The sequence below is a fragment of the Petaurus breviceps genome, unplaced genomic scaffold (assembly GCF_028583685.1).
Source record: "Petaurus breviceps papuanus isolate PSGF00001 unplaced genomic scaffold, PetGlider_PUasm1.0 551, whole genome shotgun sequence".
NCBI lineage: Eukaryota > Metazoa > Chordata > Mammalia > Diprotodontia > Petauridae > Petaurus > Petaurus breviceps.
The window spans coordinates 13,360,149-13,385,005 of NW_027186372.1; the positions used below are offsets into that span (position 1 = coordinate 13,360,149).

At 40.3% G+C, this 24,857-nt stretch overlaps 1 protein-coding gene across 7 annotated transcripts in view; it reads right to left on the reverse strand.

Annotated features, from left to right (window-relative positions):
• TENM2 (teneurin transmembrane protein 2) overlaps positions 1–24,857 on the reverse strand; it is a 417,254-nt gene that overhangs the window by 284,603 nt on the left and 107,794 nt on the right. For 6 of the 7 annotated variants that reach the window (XM_069102413.1, XM_069102414.1, XM_069102411.1 and 3 more), the window contains exon 3: positions 7,486–7,720. In XM_069102413.1, the coding sequence (XP_068958514.1) occupies positions 7,486–7,720 (235 nt within the window). Of the gene's footprint in view, positions 1–7,485; positions 7,721–23,709; positions 23,983–24,857 lie in introns of all 7 variants that reach the window. The other variant, XM_069102412.1, reaches the window with a different exon arrangement.

The window sequence follows — 24,857 nt, forward strand, 5'->3', positions numbered from 1 at the left end:
GGTGGCTGGTTAAGACCCGCCCTAGGGATAAAAACTCTGGCTCCTGAGGATAAAAACTCTGGCTCCTGCGGGCCTGGGCTCGGTGCTGCACTGGCTGATTCCTGCAGGCCTGCCAGGCTGTCCTCAGTGGGAGGTTAGCTTCTCTGTGTCATTTTGTGAGTTCTGCAGCTCCAAAGTTTGTTCAGAGTCCCCTTTTTACCTCTGCCTCACTTTCCTAATTGATAAATTGGGGCTAATAAGAACCATAGTTCTTACCTCAGGGTTATTGTGAAGATCAAGTGAGATAATATAGGTAAAAAGTGCTTTACAAATCTTAAAGTGCTATAAGAATTTCAGTTTTTGTTATTATTAGTAGCGGTACAGCAACAGGTAATCCCAATCTCCATTTTTACACCAACTGGCTTTTACTTTTGACTAATCAAACTCACATTGAAATGAAATGATGTCTACAAATTATGCAGCTGAAAAGAATACCTCTTAGTTCTACTGTGCCAATTTGCTCCTATATCTCAAACCCCTTCTGTACAATATTATGTAGGGAATTAAAATCCTATTGAAATGAACCAACACGTATTCCACCATATTTCCCTGCTTTAGCAGGGATGGAAATCTCAGCATTTACCAGTCCTGAGCAGCAAGCAGACTGCTTGATGATGACAACTACCCAAGATTTCCTTTACAAACCTATACTCATGGTTTTGATAAAGGCTGCACCAAGTCTCTACCTAATACAAGCCTGGAAACCAGAACCTAGACACTTTCTTCCCCCAGATACTACTTACAGTGCCATGACATCACCCTTTTCGAAGCCTTGCCAATTTCTGGTATCTGCTTTCAGCATTGAGATAGACTTTTCTATGAATATCTCATTCTCTTTAGATTTAGCAGAGTTTTGATAGTGCTATCTTAAAATGCAGTGAATTCTCTAGTGAATGCTATGGAATAATTTGTTTTGCTTATGATAATTATTAAAGGATCATCTTTTTGTTGGTTTCGTACCAAACCAGGCTTGAACTTGAAAAAAATGGAAGGAAAATCATTAGAAGCCTCTCATGTGTATGTAGAACTATAGCTAAAGTATGTGGGGGTGGGAAGGGGTGAGGGTGGGGATGGCAGACTGAGCTTGGCCTCAAGGTGCTGAAATTTAGAGGGTGTTGACAGCACTTGCAGTTCCCTTCAGGAGTCAGAAACAACCTATCTTAACACCTGGTTTGGGAGACTAATTAATTAAAGTTAGAAGCTACAAGTTGGCACAAAAGCTTCCTCCACATAACACTTATATCCCAGGTGGGCTCTTCACTATCTCTCTAATCCCTCCTGTAGCAGCTGTCTTCATAGCAACAACCTTGTGGCCAAAGCCAATATCCCAAGAACTTCACTGGATGATATTTTGAGGACTCTCCCCCAGTAGAACTTTGTCTTCTAAAATATGACTTAACCCATAGCCTTTTTCTTTCTCTCTGTAGGTCCCTCCCCAGAAACTGAATTTGTTTTTAAAAAATTGATTGGGGGCTCCTTTCATGCTGTTTGCTAGTCATGTTTTACAGATACTTACTAGTTGTGTGACCCTGGGCAAGTCACTTAACCCTGTTTGCCTCAGTTTCCTCATCTGTAAGATGAGCTAGAGAAGGAAATGGCAAACCACTCCAGTGTCTTTGCCAAGAAAACCCAAATGGGGTCACAAAGAGTCAGATACAACTGAAAAAGAACTGATCAGCAACAATATAAAGTAATAGTTGGTTATCCTGTGTTCTTAAAGAGAAAGAGATAAAGTAGGGGAAAGGCTCACAAAAGAATATTGACTCCAGGGAAAAGGGGAGCCTTGCTTAGCCTAAATACTAAGTTCAGAGGAAAATTCAGAGGGAAAGGCTCACTTCAGCAAGAAGACAATCAATGTGGTATCGCAGGAAAAGAAAATTGTTGGATTTGGAAATCAAAAGACCTGGGTTCATATCACAGGTCACTTACTAAATGTATGACTTTGGACAAGTTGTTTCTGTCTGGGGGTCAATTGCCTCCTATGTAAAACGAAGATGTTAAGTAACTACAGCTCTTTACCCCTAAGAAATATGGAATTGATGCTTATGTAAGAAAGAGAGGTTTCACTGCAAGAAATGAGCCACTCCAGATTACTTTAAAAAATGAAGGACAATTTCTAAAGTCTCCCCAAAATGAAGGTCAATAATGGCATTCTTGGTCCTCAATAGAGTAATGAATGGGCAATATAATAAAGGGCACTAAAGTAGTACTACTATTGGATTTTGTTTTTCGTTTTTTTAAATGGGAATATTTGTGAAGGGGTAAAGGCAAAAGGAGATTTTTCATGTTAGATTAGAAAACATAGGACAGTGTTTGAACTTAAATTCTATTTCCTTTCCCTTTGTCTTCATTTTACATTGATTTGTTATTTTGTTGTTTATCTTTTGTGAAAATAAGTGAGCTGGGTGGCTACAAAACATTACAAACAAGGGATTATGAAGAAGATCCGGAACAAAAGGTATAAAGGAAACAAGGGATAATTGACAAATAGCCCACATGCTCTACTTCTATACTCATAATGTCAAAAAAAAAAAAAGCATGTTGTGTGGATCCCGCCTCCTGTGGCAAAGTAATATCTATAGACATGGGCAAGAGGCACACATGAGGGCAGGCATAGGATGGTGTAATAGGAATGTAAATTTAAAGATCTTCCCTGCCCCTAGGCTAAAGTACACCTGGAGCCTGGGGTAGGAGGCTTGTTTTTCAGTAGATACTTTTTGATTGGCCAGTGGGTCCAAAAGGTTGTTACATTCTCTGAGCCAGGAGAAGGCTATATAAGCCCTGATGTGAGGCTTTGTTTTGGGGCTCACTTTGAGAAGTGTTCTGTGATTTGATATGGATTCTGGGAAGCCATTGTCCTGAGCCCCCCCGGCTTTGAAAAAAACCCAGATATTGACTGGGTATGGATGTAATGTTTGGACAGTTTGAAATCTGTCTACTAGATCTGTTTCTGTCTTGATAATTCTGTCTGTGTACTTTGAAGTTCGGGGTGCTGACCTTTTCCCCTGAACAAGGTAAACGATATATGTCTGACTGATTAAAGTAAGCTTGTTAACCCGTTTTGAGTTGCTTTCCTTTATCAAAGCAGATCCAAGAACCTGTGCTGGCAGCAAACCCTGAGGACGCTTGGGGTGCTTGATGCTACAGATGGGTTGTTCTCTGTACTGGGGAAGGAAATGAGACCCCAGAGCCATAGGAGTATATTTAAAAACTATAAATAATAATAGGATGGTACTGATTTTCTAAGTACCCAGCCCAATCTATATTGCTTTGCTCTATCTGCTACCTTAACCAGCAGCATAGACTTACTACAGTTAGTAGTTAATGGGAAAGGAGGATAAATTCTAGAGAAAACTCAGCAAGCTCCTTGAAAATTGTTCAAACCCACAAACAGTCAAGCAAGCAAATAAATAACAAGGAGAGATTGTGTCACTACGATGTGCTAGGACCAGGGTGGGCAACCTGTAGCCTTGAGGTACACATAGCCCTCTAGGTCCTCAAGAGTGGCCTTTGACTAAATCTAAATTTCACAGAACAAATCAACCTGCAGTCTTGGGGCCCACATCCTTTGGGGATTTGTTCTGTGAAATTTGGATTCAAAGAGCCGCACCTGAAGGCTGAGAAGGCCACAGGTTCCCCATCTCTGCTAGGCTCTTGGGATACAAAGGCAAAAGTGAAGCAGCCTTTTCCCTCAAGGAGCTTATATTCTAATGAGAAAGACAAGAATAAATGTTGGAAGAGAGGGCACTAAGGGATAAGAGACTAAGGAAAGGTCTTATGGAGAAGACAGCATCTGAGCTGAGTCTTCAAGGAAAAATCATATTTCCAGAGGTGAAAGTGAGCCTGTAAGGCAGATAGTCAATGAGAAAGCGCAGAGATTAGAGGCAGTATGGCATGGCTGAGAAACATGAAGGAAGGCAGAAGAGCAGGGCCAGTGAGCTTGTAAATACTGTGCAAGAAAGATGGAAAGAGGTAGGAGGGGGCCAGGTGTTAAAGAGCTTTAAGTGCCCAACAGGGGAGTTTATAGTTGATCCTAGAAGTCATTAGAGGCCATGGGAGTTTACTGAATAAATGCTGACATGGTCAAACCTGTAATTTAGGAAAATTACTTTGGCAGCTGTGTGGACTAGAGTGGGGAGGGATTTGAGGAAGGCCGACCAATAGAAGCCATATTTAGAAGTCAGGGATTGGGAAGTGATAAAGGGCTTGAACTATGGTGGGGTGTATCAGTGGAGGAGGGGTGGATCTGAGAGCTCTTGTGGAGATAGGAGTGACAAGATATTGACAATTGCTTGGATATGGTGGTGAGAGAGTAAGTAATCAAAGGATGACACCAGGTTGTGGACATTGTTTAGTAGAATGACGGTGCTCTTGGACAGAAACAGGTAAGGTAGAAAGAGGAATGAATTTTTGGAGAAAGATCGAGCTCTGTTTTGGACATATTGAATGTGAGATACCTCGGGCATCAACCAATTCAAAATATCTAGTGAGTAGTTGGTGATAAGGGACTAGATCTCAGAAGAGACAGTGGTTGAGTAAAGAAGGGTGGAAATCATCAAGATTATAATTGAACTCATGGGAATCGCTAAGGTAACCAAGGGATTGCATTACAGAGAGAAAAGAAAGGAGAGTGCAGGACAGAGCCTTGGGGGTGTACCCAAAGTTAGAGGGGTGCAATGTGGATGATAATACAGCAAAGGAGACTGAGATGGAGCAGTAAGAGCAGAAGTAGGAAAGAACAGGATCAGGTCAAACCAGAAAGGACTGAAACAATGCAGGAGGAGAGGTGGCCAACCATATCAATGCTTCAAAAAGGTCAGAAAAGATCGGGACTGAGAAAAGGGCCTATAGTGATGAAGCCCTCATAAGGCAAAGGAAGGAGAAAAATGCTTTCCATTAGCCTAAGTGAAAGCAGGTTACCCTTGGTTTAGAGTTTGGAGAAATAGTACACAGCTTGTTCACCATCCCAGCTAGATGTGAGATCTTCTATCGTGCTGAAATACCCATGCTAATTTTTGGTGGTAAGGATTCTATTGAACCTTCAAAACCAGTTGTGAAATAGTTACAATCATCAGTCTCCAAGATCATCTTTCTAATCTCAGGATGGTCTTATTTGATATGACAAGTAATAGTGACAAGTCCATTAATAATGAACAATCACCCAATACAATGATCAGCTCTGGTCATTATACCATCTTTCTCTGTCTCTGTCTTTTTCTCTCTGCCCACTTACTAGGAAGATTACAGACCAAAAAAAAAGGAAATTCCTACTGCTCCTTTTTCAGGATCAACTTACACAAAAGACAGAAAAAATGCTGCCTTAGAGTGGGGTCTCTGCCCTAAGGGAAGGGAAGTTATGAATACTAGTTTATCGGAGAATCTGTGCTGTGTCTGTAACATTCAGGACAATAAAGATGATGGTCAGAGGGAGTTGGGGGTTATTCATTTACCACGTATTTCACTAGCGTTCTTTGTGCATGAACCGACTGAATCAGATTGAAATGGTCAAAATGGGGTATAGTGGATAGAGTGGAGGCTTTGAAGTCAGAGGACCTGGGTTCAAATCCTTCCTCTGTCCATTATGGTCTGAGAAACCCTAGGCAGATCACTTAAACTTGCTGGTCTTTCATTTATTCCTTTGTAAAATGAGATGGACCAAAGGAGATGGTCTCTGAGGTCCCTTCTAGTTCTGTATTTCTATGATTCTATATCCAACAACTTCTGAATTATCAGGTCACCAACTTCATGCATTCTAGTCCCCTACACAGTTTTCCCCATCTCCAAGAAGTATTTTTTGTTTGTTTCCAGTCATTACTTTCTAAATGATAGACTTGCATCCCAAGCCTCATCCTTAAAAACACAATATCCTTTGGTCAACCACCTATGCCAACCTATAAGAACACATAATCCTTTATAAAAACACAATATCCTTTGGTCAACCACCTATGCCAACCACATAAGAACATAAGAAAAGGAAATAACTTAAATTCAGGATCTAAAACCATTATCAACTACAAAACCCCAAAGATTTCACAAATGAGCCTGTGGACCAAACTATAACAGGAAAATCATTCTGGTTTCTAGTTTAATGGTTATAGATGACTAGAAAAGTGGGTTATTTTTCAATGCAGGGGGATGTAGAGGGGGAAGAAACAATGCAAAATTATATGTATATATACACATACAACTTTTAGAAAGTTTTTTGTAATTTGACAACTTAGATTGTACGTATTATGGAAATTTTCTTTTCCTGACAGTTAAAAGTAAATCTATTAATGTCTAAGAATCGACTTTGCACAAAATACACTAAATATTACATATATTTAGTGCATAATAGTTTTCAGAATAGGTACTTAATAAATGTTTACTGAACTGAATTGGCTTCTTACTTCAGATTCTGAGACAAATAATATACCCGAGAAGGAAAGGTATGTCAAACTGCTAGCAGAATTAAGGCTCACGTCAGTGATGAGAACAGAAAGCACAAAACCCATTTATATGATACCCACACAATAAATTATTGAAATTTTCAAGCAAAATTTTAAAGTTTTAAATTGTACAAAGGTTTTATGAGGACTCTGTAAGTATCTTGCCTCCTGGTACTTTGGGACAAATAAACACCGAGAGAGGAGGGTCAGCAAAACCTTCCAAAGCCTAAAAGGATCAGGTGAGGAGGAACCAAAGATGTTTCAACATCTGTGCCCCCACCACCAATGGACCTAATCTCAGACCATTCAACATTGTCATAGCTCTGGCTGACTTGAAGCGGAGGCTGAAAGTGAACAAGCAATGAAAAGTTCAAACAACCCATGAATCATATTTTGGAAACTCTTCCCTCTGAACCTAATGCTGCACCTTTTCTGCCCGTTTGTTTTTATACATTATTGTTTGCCCCATAGGCATCAAGCTGTTAGTGTGTACAGGAGGGATTAAAGTGAAACTGCATGTTGGATGAAATATAAATTAAAATTATTCTTCTGTCAGTCTCAAATCAGGGATTGTTTCTCAAGGTCTCCCCAAACACTTAATTTCAAATGAGTCTTCATTTATTACTTCACAAAAGGCCAAATGCATAATTTATCAGCAGCTCTCAGTCAATATACCCTTATAAGCAAGTTTCCCATGAGCCTTTGAGTAAAAATATGTTATGCTAATTCTATTAGTTGGGTACACAAGAGCTGTCTAGAAGAGTAAACAAGCATTAAAAGGAGACACATGTGAACAAAGAAATGTCTATCCACCCATCATCCAGGGTCAAATTAGTAAGGGGAAAAGTTAGTGTCAGGAGACAAGCTTGGTAGCACATCTTTATTCAAAGATTACACATTGACAGAACCTCCCCTTATCCTCCTTAGTTCTTTGCATATGTATGAAAGTGTATGGGGGCCAGGTATGATGAATAGATAAGACAGTAGTATTAGCCAGAAGTGGATAGCGGTCACATACCTGGTCTCCAGTGGCACATTGCTATTGAGCACCCAACTGTCCTGAAGCTGGACAGACTCAGGAGTGGTGGCCAAGTCATTTGGAGCAGGAGCTGGGGCATGGATCTGGCTCCGTCGATTGGTCAGTGAATTCCTATTGAGGGAGTTGGCAGAAGAATGGTGATGGGACAGGGTGTGGTTGTGGGGAGGTGGAAGAGGTGGCCTCAGAGTTGACTGGCTGTGATGGTTTGGTGGGCCTGTGAAAAGAGGAAGAAGAAAAAAAAAACTTTAATACTTGTGGAATACAGATTCAGAAACTCCTGTAGTGACTCTTCCATGCCTCATTTTTTTTTCTGGCAAAATGAGATAATTGATTTTAAGTCTCTATTTTGATAATGTTTGAATACAATAAAATTGAGTTAAGATTACAGAAAACATAGCAAATAAATTAAGAATAAATAATATTCTTTAATCTACATTAATCTGTAAGCTTTGAGGGAAGAATTATTAGAAATTCCATTAGTAAAACTGTGCTGATGTGGACTTCTCAGTGGAATCACCTAAATGCTTTTAAAACATGAAAAAGTAATGGAACATAGAGATATAGAGTAGAATTCACCATTTATAGCTTGATGGATTTATGTCCATAAAGAAGAGAAAAAGAAGAATCCATTTTCTTGCCAGTGAATTAAAGACAACATGGATGTTCTATAAGATGTTTAATTCTTCCAACAGCAGAAATGTCTACAATTGTTTTACACCTAATACTCAACAGGAGCTCTTTTATCAATAAAATCACAGGTCCAGTAAACACACAAAACAAACAAAACTAATAGAAAGAATTTGGTATTCTCTAGGCAGCCAATCATTAAAGCAATCTTCTGGAGAAACTCTGGATTGATTAGAACAGTGCTTACTCAGTACACAGTTAGTGCTTAATAAATCCCTATTGATGGACTCACTCGATTTAATTTAAACTATGACCATGACCACCACTTCTATCTTTCAAAGGAAAAATAAACGTCATAAAAAAAAAAAGTTCTCAACCCTATCTCTACAGCTGTAGAGGAAATACAGTGATGCCATTACCCATTTCCCAAAGTCTATCAAGAGGAAATGTCTCTTTGTAGCATAAGCAACGCATTTTTGACAATTTACAAAGCACCTTCCTAAATACAGGCCTGATGCAAGCAGAAGAAATTTCATATATTAACATATATCATACCCCCCCAATTGCTGATGAACAAACAGAAACTCAAAGAGGATGAGGGACTAGCTCAAGGTCACACAAGCTCCTTATACCCAGTGAGGAGCAGAACTGTGATTCCAACCTAGTTATTCCGATTCCATTCCTCATTTGCTATTCCACACTGCCTAATCTAACAACTGTAAGAATGAACCTACAAGTCTGTAAGATGCAATATTTTAAAATTAATGGAAGTGAAAGTAGTTGGGTATGCAACTTAAAGCCTATAATTTTGTTTTAATGGGCACTGAAACACGACTTTAATTTGTGTCCTTTGAGAAAGTTTATTTTTTGAAGCTTTAAGTCAGAGCTGGCAGCTCACCAGGTGTCTGCCTGTGCCTTGTCATTTTGCCCCTGCCAACTTTTAAAATCCTCAGCCCCTGCTGTCTTGGCTTTAAGGAGATGGCTGAAGTCATTTAAACAAGCAATTTGACACAAATTTCAACTACTTGTCTCCTTATGTGGCCAGACTATCTCCAAAAGGTGTAATCTACATTCTATGGTTCCTTGTCCACAGAAGCATGCTTAGGAAAACAAGATGTATCAAAGATATACTGGTTTTGGAAAACAGAATGAACAATGACAATAACCCCAGAAAGGAAAAGAAATTAAGATCTGGTAGAATTGCTTTATCCAAGTCTTTATTTCTAAGCTGAAATCATGTCCTGGATTTTTTTTCTTCCTCAAAAACAAGAAAAATACCCATGGTCATTTTTATAGATTTCAAGTGTGTCTTCAAGGGACTTTTCACATGATGTGCAGTCAAGTAACGTGATAACATCCAAAAAGCATCGCTACGGTGGGTTTGAGTCCCGGCCCCACCATTTACTAGCTGGGTGACCTCGGTAAGTCAACATAGAATGCTATCTGCAAGTATCTCTCCAAGGTCCCTTTCAGCTATAACTTTCTACATTATGTGACTGATATATTTTATTTGGCTGCACCATATTCTCCAGAGCAAAAATACTATTAACCAGTTAGTATTCATTTGCCTGATATTAGTAGAAAAAGGCGGACATAGAATTATGCAATAATAGCCAACTTCCTAGAGGCTGTTCAAGTCCTTAGACACAATAAGCTCATTCTCATGCCTCTTTTCCCTTCCCCCATCAGGTAGGATCATTATCCCCGCTGGTTAGGTAGTTATGAGACTTGCCTCAGGGCAAATGAGCTGAGTCAATCACTAGACTGAGAATTCCTTCTTCTCTTCCAAGTAGTAATTTTCTATCTCTGCCTTAATTTAGACCACACACTCATCTAGTATACAAAGGGACATGTAGGAGAGTTTATTTATAGATTTTGGGGTCCTAAGATCTGTGTGTCCATTTTACCCAGTGTGGATGTTTCATTGCTTGCTACACATTTTAAATTGCCTTTTTCTTGCTAAAAGGCTTTCTTATGGGCATCCTCACAGTGATGGGAGTTTTATAATGGTGTACATAGTATGAAATGGAAATATGGTCCTTGGTACTATGTGGTAGAGTCAAGTTGAAGTCATAATTCCTTCCATGAATCATGTGTTTGTCAATGATAAAATAAAAAAGATTTTCAAAGTGTTTGTCAGGCCAAGGGGATAATGGGGGAGGTGAAGAAAGAGAGGAGGAGATGAAAGAATACTTATTTCTACTCATTATATTCTCCTGTAAGCAATATGCCATTTCCTCTGTACACACCCTTCATCATCCATTCTACTATGACAAAGGGAAAGATGGAGGGGGAAGGGGAAAGGACAGTGATGAGGCAGAGAAGGAAAAGGACAGGAGAAAAAGAGAGGCAATTGTTAAGGAAGAAGACTTCTTTGGCAGGGAATGGACATGGAATGTCACTGGAGTAGGGACTGATATTGGGCCAGCTAGGTGGTGCAGTTGTTAGAGCATTCACTGGATTGGAGTCAGGTTTAACTGTGACTTCAGACACTTATTAGCGGTGTGAACCTGGGTAAATCACCTCATCATCTCCCTCACCATCAGTTTCATTGGTAAAGTAGGTATAATTGAAAAAAAAAAACCACAACAAAACTACCACCCAGGATTGTTGGGAGGATAAAATGAGATAATTGTAAAGCACCTTGCAAATCTTTTAAAGTACTAAATGAAAGCTAGCTGTTTTTGTTATTATTATCTCAATCAGGAAACCCGATCTACTGTTGTGGACCTGTAACTGCCCTAAAACTTAAAGAGTCTCAGAGAGTCCCTTGGAGACACTGAAAATTAAGTTAGTTACCTGTCCAGAGTCATAGAATGGGTCTTTATAAGAGGCAGGCCTTGAATTCGGGTCTTCCTGCCTCCAAAGTTGACTCCTTGTCCAGTGAATTAGCTACCAGCTTCCAGTTACAAAGAGGCACTTAACTATCCTGTCTTTCCTATCTCAACTGCTATGGGATTTCCAGAATGGAAGTCTTGTTGCCTGGTACTCTTTAGGATTTCTTTAGAACCTATCAAAAGAGGCTACTATGATGTTAATTAAAACTCTATTAACAATGGGGGGTTGAGGGAAAGGGAAGGGTCTCACCTTAAGAAAATCTGTTTTTAAAAAAAACCCCAGCTTTTGATCAGTAATTTCATCAGTTTGGAGAAGTCCTCCTATAGAAACTTCTTCCACTATTGCAGATCCATAGCTTCAGGGAAACTCAGTGGGGCACTGAGAGGTTTTTCACTGACTCATGATCACACAGTCGGCATGTCAAGGGTACAACTTGAATTTTGACTGTGAGATTGGCCCTTTATTACTGATTTTTTTTCTATATAAAAATATTAGCTTAAAACATAAAAATTCAGGACAGAATTAATCATGTTACCTAAGGATTTACATCACTTTACATAAGGATCTCAGGCAGCAAGTTGGCACAGTGTGGACCTGGGGCTGGACTTGAAGTCAGGAGGACTCATCTTTCTGAATTAAAATCTGGCCTCGGACACTTACTAGTTAATACTTACTTACCCTAAGCAAGTCAGTTAACCGTTTTTGCCTCAGTTTCCTCATCTGTAAAGTGAACTGGAGAAGGAAATGGCAAATCACTCCAGTATCTTTGCCAAGAAAACCCCAAATGGGGTCATTGAAGAGTCAGACATGACTGAAACGACTGAACAAAAACATAAAAGATTCAGAACAGTTACTTTAGTACTTAGTGATCTCCTTTGAGGCATTTATTTTATAGATCACTGACCAATTGGTAGAGAAATTTAAAAGAAAGGAGGGAGTTAAACAAAAAGAGAAATTACCCTAAATAACACTTAAAATGAGAAGTGCCACAGGGTGGATCTGTCAGGTTTTGTACCAGGTGCTGAGAGCTAGAGGGTATCGCTCCTCTACTGTGAACTTTCTTTTCTATGCCTTGAAATCCTCCACTGACTTGTACTCTTTCAGGGGAATGGGGAGTGGGGAAGAGGACCACAGGAGATAGCGAGAGAGGAGCCACTGTCAGATGGCTCTCTGGTGATCTTCATGCCAAGCCATCATGCTCTACCCTAGGCCTTCAACTGGGAATGCCAGCTCCTGCCCTGGATACTCAGACTGTTGATTAGTGAGAGCTCTCCATATCTAGCTTGATCCAGAATGCAGTTCTCCAGCCATCACCATGCTCGAATGAAGATGCTTCAACACCTTCCCCCGACTTCCACTTTCAGCACAACAGATATTGTGGAAAAGACTGGGCCAATCATTTGTTCTCTGACTCTATTTACCATAACCATGGCATTTCACACCAAAATACTCTTTTCTAAACACATCTTCCCATATATGCTTTGTGTAGGCAAGGACTATCTTGATTTTTGGTAACTGTATCCTCAATGATTAGCACATACAATATAGGCTCTTGTGAGCTAACTCCTCTCTTCCAATAATTGTATCCTTAAGTCTTTTCCTGGGGTCCACTTCTGAAAACCTTTTCCACTGACACTTCTCCCTACTCTTTCATTCCTATTCAGCTCAACCATAGTAATTACTATTCTCTGCCCTCTTTTTCCATTGTCATCTGGAATTCTCCTCATAGTTAAACAAATTCCTCTTCATCCCAGATTTCTTTGTCTCCCATTCTTTCCATCTTCTGGTGCTCACAGAAATCTGTCTTTCTCCTGAAGACATCACATCTCTTGGTACCTGCCCCCAGGGCTCACTATTTTTTTCTCTCACATCCCTTGAGACACAAGAGAAGGAGTTGGTATGACCCTTGCTTTCTATTGACCTCTTCAGACACTGTCTCAGCCAACGTCATTCAACAAGGTCATTTCCTCCTTTAGAGTTCACTCCATTCCGTGCAGATTTTTGTTACTTTCATCTATGGTCCTCCATGTGCCTCCTCACCAATAAGTCAGACCTTGCTCCCAGTCTTCTCTACCCCAGTCCCTTCAAACACCTTGGCCTATGAGTTCTTCCTTCTCCCATTGATTTCTGTCTGCACTCTACCTCAACTAAGTACATGGGTGGTAAGACCTCAGACCTAGTCCACCACCTACCCACTCTTGCTCAGCTGCATTTGCCCCAGGTATCAGAATTCCCATTTATGGCTCCAGTGTAAACAATACTTGGACTGGGAATCAGAAAAGCTGAGTTCTACTGTTGGCTCTGCTAACACCTCATTGTTTGACCCCGGGCAAGCCACAACCTCTCTAGTCTTTTCTGTAAACGGGAGATAATGATACTTGTCATCACCTCATCTAGTCATGAATAATCTAATGAGAGAATGCTCATAAAGCTGCTTCTAAAAGTACAGAGTGCTATACAGATACAAGTTTCATTAATGAAGCATTTCTGTCATTATGATATAAATACAAAGAACACGAAATTTTATTTCTAGAATTTCAGGGGGATATTCAACTTTGTAGGAATCTCTCTCCCATACAGAGAAGGGTGTCTGTACTTTGGTACTTAGAACCATAGAAAGAAAGGATCTGAAATATCTCCTAGTCCACAATCCTCTCACTGAACAGGAAACAAGTTAAATGCCTTAAACCCATTTACGCAGCCAGTTTTCAGAAGGAACTGGGTTTAAAATCAGGTCTCTTAAGTTAGGTCCAGAGTTCTCCCTAAGACCTATCACACTGGAAGGTGTCTTCATTCCAAAACACTTTTTCATCTGTCATCTCATTTATCAGTGGCTGAATATAAAGTTTTCACAGTTCCTATGTGGTAGCAAGGCATGGGGCCCAGTGAAATGTACCCCCGGAGAAGCTAAAGTTTATGGACCACCCTGCCTCATGGAAAACCGATGACTGAACACTATAGCAAATTAGAAGGCAAATGGCTCTGCTTGATTAAGAGGGATAATCTTTTCCCTTTAAGTTCCACAAATTTACTGAATTTAATTAATGTACTTATAATTAATGTTTCTTATTTTACATAAATATGAAATCACCTAATAATGCAGTTTAACTATGAACAACTACGTAACAAATGGTTACACTGTGTCGAGTCTCAATAATTATGCTATTAGAGGCAACTGTCATTAAATGCTCGGCACTGACCTATTTTAGTGTACCTGATTTACCAGTGTGCCAAGAAACAGCATTTTAATTTTAAGTAGTGTATATATAGTACAGAGAGGCAAGGAGGAATGGCTTGTTTCAAAGTCTCCACTAAGGTTAGGGAGGCCCAGTTGTGCTATCATGAAATGGAAGTATGTTCGAGAAAGGTATACTTTCTATATATTTAAAGATCAGGAGCTGGAAGAATGGTTGCTTTTTGTTTTATTATAGAAAATGGTATGTTCTCTGCTTTGGGATTCTTTAACACATAGCAGCTTCAACGTGCTGGAAGATGAGACAGTGGGTACCAGAAATTTTGTTTTGAATAGATTTACTAGAAATTCAGAGCAGCAAATGTGACTGATTAGTCAACAATTGGTTCTGCCCCACAAACATGAACTTACCCTTTTGTGCCTTTGGTCAGGGACTACTTTTTAGGTCTGGAACATCTGATGGAATTCTGCCCCCAATCCCAATATTCTAACTTCCTTATGGGCCCCACTGAACAGAACAGCAGGCACATCCTGATTTAACCACACAATCTGGCTTTAACCACACCTCAGGCCCCCAGACTCAATATAGCCAATGCCCCCAGATCCAATTCACATATTTGAACAGGTGTGTTCTTGTATTCAACCACAATAACATCACCCATTTAGCCCAAGACAGGACCACAATACCTATCTATCCTGACCAGACAGGACCACAATAGCTAGGCAGTTGGAGGGCAGCATGACCAAAATGTTTAACCACCAAAAGATAGAAGGGACACCATTACCTAGTCCCCTGACAAACCCCTCCCGCCTTTTTAATATTCATAATTTCTGTTATATAAATGCATCTTTACCCTATAAAAGCCCATCTTGCTTTCTCTGAAGTTGCTGGTTCCTCCTGGAACTTAGCTGGCTTCATGAGAGGCGTCAATCTCAGTAAATGCCTGTACTTGAATTAGAGGTGGTCTGACTCGAATTCTTTGACATGGTTCCACCACAGCACATCATGAAACCTCAACACGTCCATCCTGCCTTACCCTTCTTCACTTGTTGGATTCCTCTCCTTATTCTAAAGCCCCAGTTTCACAGCCACCTTTTCTAGTAACATTTCCCTGATCCCTTCAGTTGCTAACAAGCTACCCCCTCAGACCTTTACTTGACAATTGTTAGCAACAAGTATGAGTGTACCAGATCCTGGCATGACTACTGCACATAGAGCACAAGGACCTCAGCTGAAGATGTACGCTAGAGATCAGAGACTCATACTTAGAGCTAGCTGGAATCTCATCTATTTCTCTAGTGCTTTCAGGGCTGGTACGCCCTGACTGTGCTGGCTAAACTCCATTGAGGGTTTCATTTCACACGTGAGAGTGAGGAAATTAATGGTGGGCAAGGTTTCAAGAAGCCCATAGTAGTTCAGTTGCAATAATCTGGGATTTTTCTCTCCTTTCCCTCCTTGTACTCGGTGTGACTTGGGAGCATGGTTATTCTGGAGTTCATGTATCATGGATTTTGCTGGAGGCCTTGTGTGATCCTCTGATAGTTAGGACATAAGAGTACATGGGGGTGGGGGGGTGGGAATGGGGTTGAATAATTTGGAAGTACACAGCAGTATATAGAAGATTCAGTCTCCAAGTCACATTTCTGACCCTTCACAATGGAGTTCAATCTCCTATCACTGGACAATACTGCCCAGTTTCATGATAAATTGTGACAGTCAACTCATTAATTTTTCATATATTATTGCGTTGGTGTCTTAATCTCCTACTAGACTGCAAACTCTAGGAGAGAAGGGGCCATGCCATTTTAATTCTACCTTTCTTCCAGTCCTAGGAAAGTGTTCTGCAGAGTGTAAACTCTTAATAAAATCACTTATATTTAATTGATCATTTAAAATATGCTAACTACTCTCTGTTCATGGGGTAATAAATAATATCTGCTTTGAACAAGCCTTGATACCAGCGGTCTTGGAAAGTCCTGTTTGGAGCATTGTTTATTTGGGAGATTATTGCCTGTGCTGATTATACTGAAGAAGTTTAAACATGAAGAGAAAACATCAAATGCTCAAAACTTAAGTAGCTTATGAAGGAAGAATTTTTCTCAGGGCTAAGGAAGTAGGTAATTAATGAATTGCCACTATTGTTAACTTAGCCCTAAACAAGCAGGTAGTGCAGAGATTTTAGTTTGGGCCAACTTTTGCCAAGGCTTAACAGGCCTAATTGCACTGTTTTATTCTCTAACCATTTTTCCCAGTGATTAATAATTCTGATAAAAATCTACATAAGAAAAAAATAGTCAGGACACGTCTTCCTGCCTTGGTATAACACTCCCTCTTGGAGATGGATCCAATTGCTTTTGCTCCTTGTTAAAAATCAAAATCCTTCCAAATCCAATAAATTAACCACAAACTCTCCGCCTTCTCCTGCAGGACCACCCCCAAGAAAGCAAGCTGTCTCTTGAGGATATTGTTGGCAAATGTTAAAAATTGCATCAGGACACCCACTTAAAATCTCACTATGCGATGTCAACCAAGGGCTTTGGATGGAGAGCTGGGAAGGGGAAGAAAGTCATATGTCCAGCAAGGCATAGAATACATAGTACTGGGGTGAAGTAAGAAAACTTACCCTGCTTCTGATACCTTGAGATAATCATTTACCCTTTCTGAAGCTCATTTCCTCATCCATAAAATATGGGAATAATAATACTTGCACCACTTACCTCATATGATTTGTTGTGAGAAAATCATTTTGTAAACCATAAACTGCTATAAAAATGTGAGCTATTATTCTTGCACAGCAGCAAAGGTGGGGGTGGGGAAGATGCACAGGGCAGAGGAGCTCCAGAGTAATAGATGTGATTACAGCATGGTACAGTGGGAGCAATAATTCTCAGTGGAGTTTTGGTCCCTATTGCCCAACATAAGTTATCCAGATACTCTCCAGGAAATCTGGGCCTCCCCAGAAGGGCTTTCTGCCCTGCTGAAGCCGACTGTCTTCCAAGCAGACATGTACCTTCAGCGACCATGCCTCCCCACCCCGGAGGCCTGAATCCACTTTGCTTTACCACTCTTGCCCGCAGCTGACCTCTCCTGATTGGTGAGGGAGTGAGTCATCATTCTAATTCATTGTATCTAGCTGACTCCAGACCATGCTTCATATGTAGCCATCTACCAGGACACCAGGAGGGCATATACCCAGAGTCAGCCCTGTGCCACTTGTATGGCCACCTTGAGTATAATGCTTCTCTTGTTCCCCCTCTCTCCCTCCCATCTCTTGCTCTTACTCTGGAAACAGTCATCAGATTGGTGCCACAACTCTTAACAGAAGGGTGTGACAATTAACTGTTCTCTGACTCAGCTTACGACTCCCATAACTGCTCATGCCAAATCAGCCTTCCCTCATCCCCATCTGCATCCCCCTAGTCTATCCCCTTATTCTAATATAAGCTCCTTGGGGGCAGGGACTCATTGATATTGGCCTTTATATTCCCAGTGAGTAGCACAGTGCCTGGAACATAGTCTCAGCTAAATCTTACCTTCTGCAAGAAGCTTTTCTCAATCCCCCTTAATGCTGGTGCATTCTCTCTGTTGATTATATCCAATTTAGCCTGCATATATCTTTTTATACAGTTGTTCCTATGTTGCCTCCCCTGTTACACTGTAAGCTTTTTTTTTTTTTGCCTTTTGGAGGGCAATTTTGGGGTTAAGTAACTTGCCCAAGGTTACACGGCTAGTATACACTGTAAGCTTGTTGGAGCAAGGACCGGCTTCTATGTTTCTTTATTTGCCCAGAGTCTGGCACAGAGCTTAGCACACAGCAGGCATTTCATAAATGCTTGATGACTGACTGTATTTAAAAAAATATATATTTTCCTTGACCGTTCCAGCAAAGCACTGTGCTAGGTGCTATGGTAAAAACAGTTATTGTCTATCTTTTCCTTACCTTTCATCATCAAATTTATCAGAAAAAAAGTATCTTTCCTTGGTGTTTCCCTTTCTGTTTCATCCAAGATGTCCTCAACCCACCGAAGTCTGGCTTTACTCTCCACCACTGTTGAAAACTGCTTCTTCAAAAGTCACTGATGATTTAATCACCAAATCCAGTGGATGGCTTCTTATTTTGACTTTAGCGATCTCATAGTCTTTCATTTCTCCTAATCCTCCAAGTAGGATTTCTCTGTATCCTATGGAAACTCCTCATTGTCTACCTTCAAAGGTGGGTATTCCCTAAGAGTCTGCCCTTAGTTCTTATCTTTTTTCTCTCTGCATCCTCTCCCTTGTCAATCTCATTCAGTGACAGTGCTTTGGGTGATAGTTACCAAATTTCCATCTCTATTTTGAAACTCTCTTATGAGTTTTAGAACTTCATTTTGAATTATCTGTGGGATATCTCCACTGGTATTCCACTCAAACTCAACCTGTTCAAGGATATCTGTTCCTTCTTCTGATGTTAAAATATCATTACTGATACAGCCACCCCATCTTCTACATCTAAAACCATTGTTTTTCCCTTTGATTTTTTTGTCACCCTTACTTCTCAGTCAGTTACCAGATCCTTAGACACCTTAATAATGCTGACTGTATCCACTTTTTCTTCTTTGTGCACCCTGTCAAACCCTGGGATAGGCCCCCCTTATCATTTGGCTAGAATACAGCTAGGTCTCAATGAATGCAAATAGTGAAGCTCCTAAAGTAATCACACATATACAAGAGAGTTCCAGGCCTGAAATCAAGAAGATCCAAGTTCAAATTTTACTTCAGATATTTAGCAGGGCCACCGTAGGCAAATCATTTAACGTCTGTTTACCTCAGTTTCCTTATCTGTAAAATGGGGATAATTACAGCACTATTTCCCAGGGTGGTTGTGAGGATCAAAAAAGATATAATTATAAAGTGCTTAGCATAGCATGCAACACATGTAAGTGCTATATAAATGTTAGCTATTATTATTATTATTAAATGTGGTAACTAGTTCCAACCCAATGGACAAACACAGCACAAATCTGAATAATGCAACCACTCTGGGGATCACACTAATCTGGACCTAGCAGCAATAGCCTTCTATCAGGTCTTACTACCTCTAGTGTTCTCCTTTCTAATCTATCTTTCATACTGTGGCAAAATAGGCATCTTTACGCGTCCATCACTGCATGTCTTTTCTCTTCTCAAAATTGTTACACGGCCCCTATTATCTACTGAGTAAAGTCCAAACTCCTTAGCCTGGCATTTAATACCATAGCATGTCACCAACCTACCAATAATTTGGTGCCCCCCTCGCTTCCCAGGCCTGTCTCACATAATTCCCAATATTTTCTCTGTGCTCCAGCCAAAATCTTTGTCTCCCAAGCTTCCCTTGGGCACTCTCACTTCGTTATCTTTGCCCAGGCTATTTCTATTTTCTGTTTCCAACACTTTCTCCCTCTTTTTGTTGTTATTGAATTTATACTCTTCATTTAGAATCCAACTCATATGTCACTTCCTCCATGAAGTTTTCTTCTATTTCTCCTCCTCCCCTCCCCCAAGGCTAGGGATGCCCCTTTCACTCTCAGACCTTATAGGATACTTTGTTTTGTACATCTGATGTTGTCATTTATTATTCTATTTGACCATTTTAAGTACTTTAAAATCTCCTAACTATTTGGTTAAGGTTCTTGGCTTTGGAAAAGGTGAGAATTAATTGGACAGAAAGAGGGCTTACAACAAAAGAGGTATAATCAACAAGGAAAGAATATTGTGTCTCCCTAACGGGTACACACTTTCCTTTGATCTTTCTCCATGATAAGTTTTAGGTTCTGTGAGGACCAAGATCTATGTCTTATCTGAACTCTGTATCTCCCTCAATGGTTAGTACAGTAAGCTACATATAGTGGGACTTATTGAATAACTCAATAACTTGAATCAAGATGGTTATTCTCTCATGGAAAGGGGATGGTAAATATAAAACCGGACCGATTGTCTTAACAATTGTAGATAAATCTTGTTATTCTCACTTTGAAATCTTGCTGCAATAACTGGACTTGAGTTTCAAATTCATTTACAATGAATAAGGGGAAAGGAAGGAGAGAAAAAGAATAAATACCAGGAAGTGGTCAGATAAATTCACTTAGGCTCCGATGGAATAAATAACTTTGCATTGGCACTCTCATGAGCAAATGCAGGCAAATACCATGAAAATTTATTTTTGCACATTTCAAGTTAGCAATTCAATAGATATTCATTATGGACCTGTTATATGTAAGGCACTGTCCTGGGTACTATGGGAAAAGCAATGATGAATAATTCAATATAAATTAATCATAGCCAAACGTTTATTAGGTACAAATATCTAGATGGCTAGGTGGCGTAAAGTGTAGGGCCGGGAGACAAGAAGACCTGAGTTCAAATCCAACCTCTGACATTTACAAGCTGTGTGACTTTGGCAAATCATTTAACCTCTGTCTACCCCAGTGTCCTCAAGTACACGATGAGGATAATGAAGTACCTGCCTCAACTGTTGTAAGGATCAAATGAGCCAATATTTGCAAAGTTCCTGGAACATAGTAGGCACCATTTAAATGCCTTTCCCCTTCCCCTATATACAAGCAAGTAGTACTACTAGTAAGGCACAGTGTACTAGGCAAGATAGTTTTTGTGGTAAAGGGGTAATAGGGGAATGAGATTCTGCTCTCAAGGAACTTACAAGTTAAGGGAATAAGAAGATCAATGGATAATACAAGGGAGAATAGGATTCTTAACATTAGAGAAGTAGAGACAATGCACCACAGAGGCTCAGATGAAGGAGAAATCACATCCTGCAGAAAGGAATCAGGAAAGGGTCCATGAAGGTGAAGGCCTTTGAGACAGATCTTGACATATGAGTAGAATTTTGACAGATGGGCACCAAGAAGAGGGACCAGCAGCAGCAAAGCAGGATGATCTATGCTTCATTTGCCTTCTCTCAGCACCCCCAAGTGCCCCCTCTCCCAATGATGGAACCTCCACTTTGAGGAATGGCCTCAACCAGCCAGCCTCCATTTCCTGGACTTTGCCACCATTCCATCATGTAAGTGTCTCCTCTACTCTCAACCACTACCTATGTCCCCACTTTTCAGCACCCTTTTATGGACCATCTTCTTCCATTATTAGAATATAAGCTCCTTTGAGGGAAGGGATTATCTTTGTGTTTGCTTGCATTCCTCTGCCTGGTAGTTAGTACAGTTCCCAGCCCACAGTACGCACTTAATAAATGTTTTTGCCTTATTGATCTGGAACATAGGGAATACATTAGGCTGTAGATACATTTTTTGAGACATACTATGGTATTAAATATGGTGTTACTATGGGCAGTTAGGTGGTACAGTGGATAGAGTACAAGATACAGAGTCAGGAAGACTCATCTTTCTAAGTTCAAATCTGGCCTCAGACACTTACTAGCTGTGTGACCCTGGGCAAGTCACTTAACCCTGTTTACTTCAGTTTCCTCTTATGTAAAATGAGCTGGAGAAGGAAATAGCAAACCACTCTAGTATGTATCTGCCAAGAAAATCCCAAATGAGGTCATGAAAAGTTGGACATGACTGAAAAATGACTCAGCAACAAGAACAAAAGGTATTAAATGACAGGCTGAGAACTTTGGACTTTTTATTCAGTGGCCCTTGGAGAGTTAGTGAAAGTATTTTGAGCCAAAGAGTCCAAATGAGCTCTTTGCTTTAGGAAGGTCAACTTGGCAGGTATATAGAGGATGGATTAGAGGATGAAGAAACTGGAGAAAACCAGTTAAGAGACTATAGGCTTGTCAAATGGAATCTCAATGTGACAAGAGAAATAGAAAGAACATGGAAAATGCAGCTTTTGGAGATAAAGTGACATTGTCTGGATATCAGAGTAAGAATAATAGGATTGTGGGTTTAGAGCTGGAGAGATATGTAGATATCACCTCGTTAACCCCCTCATTTCACTAATAAGGTTACAGAACCCCAGAGGGTTAAGTGACTTGTCCAGAGGGTGGAGCAGAGGGGAGTACAGTAGAGAAAGAAAAATACTCATCCTTAGATTTAGCTGAAATCTGGATTAAAATTCTGCCTCTAGTCCTCATTGTGGGCCAGGTGCAAGTTGTTTATGCTATTTCAGTCTCAATTTTCCCTTAATTAAATAGATATGGTACATACAGCATCAACAACACATATAAGTTATTATGAGAATTAAGTGAAATAATGATTAAAAGTGCTTTACAAACAAACCTTAAAGAATTATACTGTGTCAGTGATTACATTTGCCCAAGGTTACCCATAAGAGAAAGAAAGAGGGGAAAAAATGATTCCAAGCTTTAGACCCAAGAAGACTGGGAGAAGCTAGGGTGGAGGTGTGTGTGTGCAGGTTACTACTAACAGAAACAGGGACGTTAGAAGAAGGAGCAGCCGCAGGCATGTCTGGATGTGTTGGGGGAGGAAGAGGAAGATGATGAGTCCGATTCTGGACATTTGATCAAATGGCAGAGCCAAAGCATGTGAGGAATAGGAGGTAATCCCCCACCTCAGAGCTTCACGCTTTACGATGCCATTTGAATTAGGAGAAATAGGCCAGAACAAAGTAATATTGCAGAGTACTATCTTTTCTGGGTCAAAGTGACTTCCCAAAAGACCCTCAAATTTTTTTTAAACCCTTCTTTTGTGCAGAATCTTTGACTCATATAACCAGCCTTGTAAAAGACAAGAAACAATTAGATCTAACAGATGCAGAAACATGGCCCAACCTAGTTCTCAGAGTATTCCAGTACTCCCCTGGCTACAAAAATATTTCACCTGGCTGCATGAGAGGCAGGGCCCTGGTCCCTTCCCTTGGAAGTGGTATGCTCAGAAATGGATTCACTGATTTCTCTCTAACTAGAGCCACCAACCCTTTCCCCTTAAGAGTCTGGTTCTTTCCTCTTCTTCTTCTGACTTAAAACTACTGAAAGATTTTAACCCAGGGAAGAGGCATACACACTCAAGTGAAAACAGAAAATGCTAAAGCAGCCCAGTCTTTGGGATTGCCACAATCACACTGCTGAGGCAATGAACTTGTTTGGGATATTTTGGTTTAGCCGATACCACAGCCGATACACAGCAAGATGTAGCAACAAACAGAGGGAATGGCTGAAAATACCTAATTTTACAGAAATGGAAACTGGGGCCCAGAAAAAAAACTAAGTGACTTTCTTTAGGTTACACAATGAGTTAGTATAAAAATAAAGACTAAAACTCAGGTTTATCTGACCTTCAGCCAACTCAATCCAATGACATTTATTAGGCACCTACTGCATGTGTAGCAGGTTCTGGGAGAGAGATAAAATTTTAGAAAAGATATGATCCCTGTTATTACAGACATCTTAGCCTAATGTGAGGATGGGGACTGGGAAGAAAGCCAATACACAAAAATGTTGCAATAACAAATAGAAGACTAGGGGTTTTGAGGAGCACTGAACAGTTCAATTCTTCTGGTACTCTTTTTACTGGGTATTGTGATCAGAAATGATCTGATGGGAAGTCAGGGAATTTTATTCGGTTCCATTCAGTACACAGTTACTAACCATCTATTATGTGCAGAGATAGCATTGTTCTTGATGCTGATGGAGATACAAAGACAAATCAAATCTAGCTCCAGCCTTCATGAAGCTTACGATTTCACAGGAGGCTAAGCCACATAAAAAACTCTCTGTGGGGGTGGCTAGGTGGCGCAGTTGAATAGAGCACCTGCCCTAGAATCAGGAGGACCCGAATTCAAATCCGACCTCAGACGCTTAACTCTTAGTAGCCGTGTGATCTTGGGCAAGTCACTTAATTCCAATCACCCTGCCTTCCCCCTGCAAAAAACAAACAAAAAAAAACCCTGTGACAACTATTTGAATGGTGTTAAGTACTCAAAAGAGTGCAAGGTGCTAGATGAAATCCCAAGAGGGAAAGGCAATTTTTGACTGGGGGAGGTAGGGATAATGGGGAGGACAAGGAACTATCAAAGTCTTCATTAGGAAAGTGGCATTTAGATATCTTTGCTAAGCAATAGAAAGCTATTACAGAATTTCTTTAATGGTAGGTATGTAACTTACAAAAGGCTGATGCTGTGGTGAAAAGTCTGAGAGGGTTATTTTCCACTTAAGTACTGAAAACCATCTCACCCATGAAGAAACAGTCCCTACCATTCTTCTGGCTTAAGGAAAGGGAAGCCCCAGTCTCCATGATGGGAAGGAAAAATTCAATCCAAGGGGAGGTCAATGAATCAAAACTCGAGCACAGCATTCTAATATTTAGGACTACCAGACAGTATCATGATTTGTAAGTGGTGTTATGACTGACTACTAGGATCTAGGCATAGGGAAAGAAGAAAACAGTGATCATTTCAGTGTAGCTGTACATAATAAATTGGAGTTCTCAATCTTCCCTCATTTCAGGGTTTTTTTTTTAAACATTTGCATATTAAAGTATTTTGAAAAAAAGACATGAGGGTGGGAGTTGAGGTAAGATAAGTCTGTCAGTACCTGCAGGCTAGAGTTGATCAGGTTCCAAATTCAGGGATTAGTGGGTGATGTCACCTACATAATATTATAAAGCTCCGGGAAATCTACCTCCTCCAGGAAGAATTTTCTAACTAATTAGAGGGCAAATAGCTTCACTGACCTCAGTCTGCTTGTCCTCTCCTCCCCCTCAAGTCACCCTACTTCAAAACAACTCCCAGCCTCGC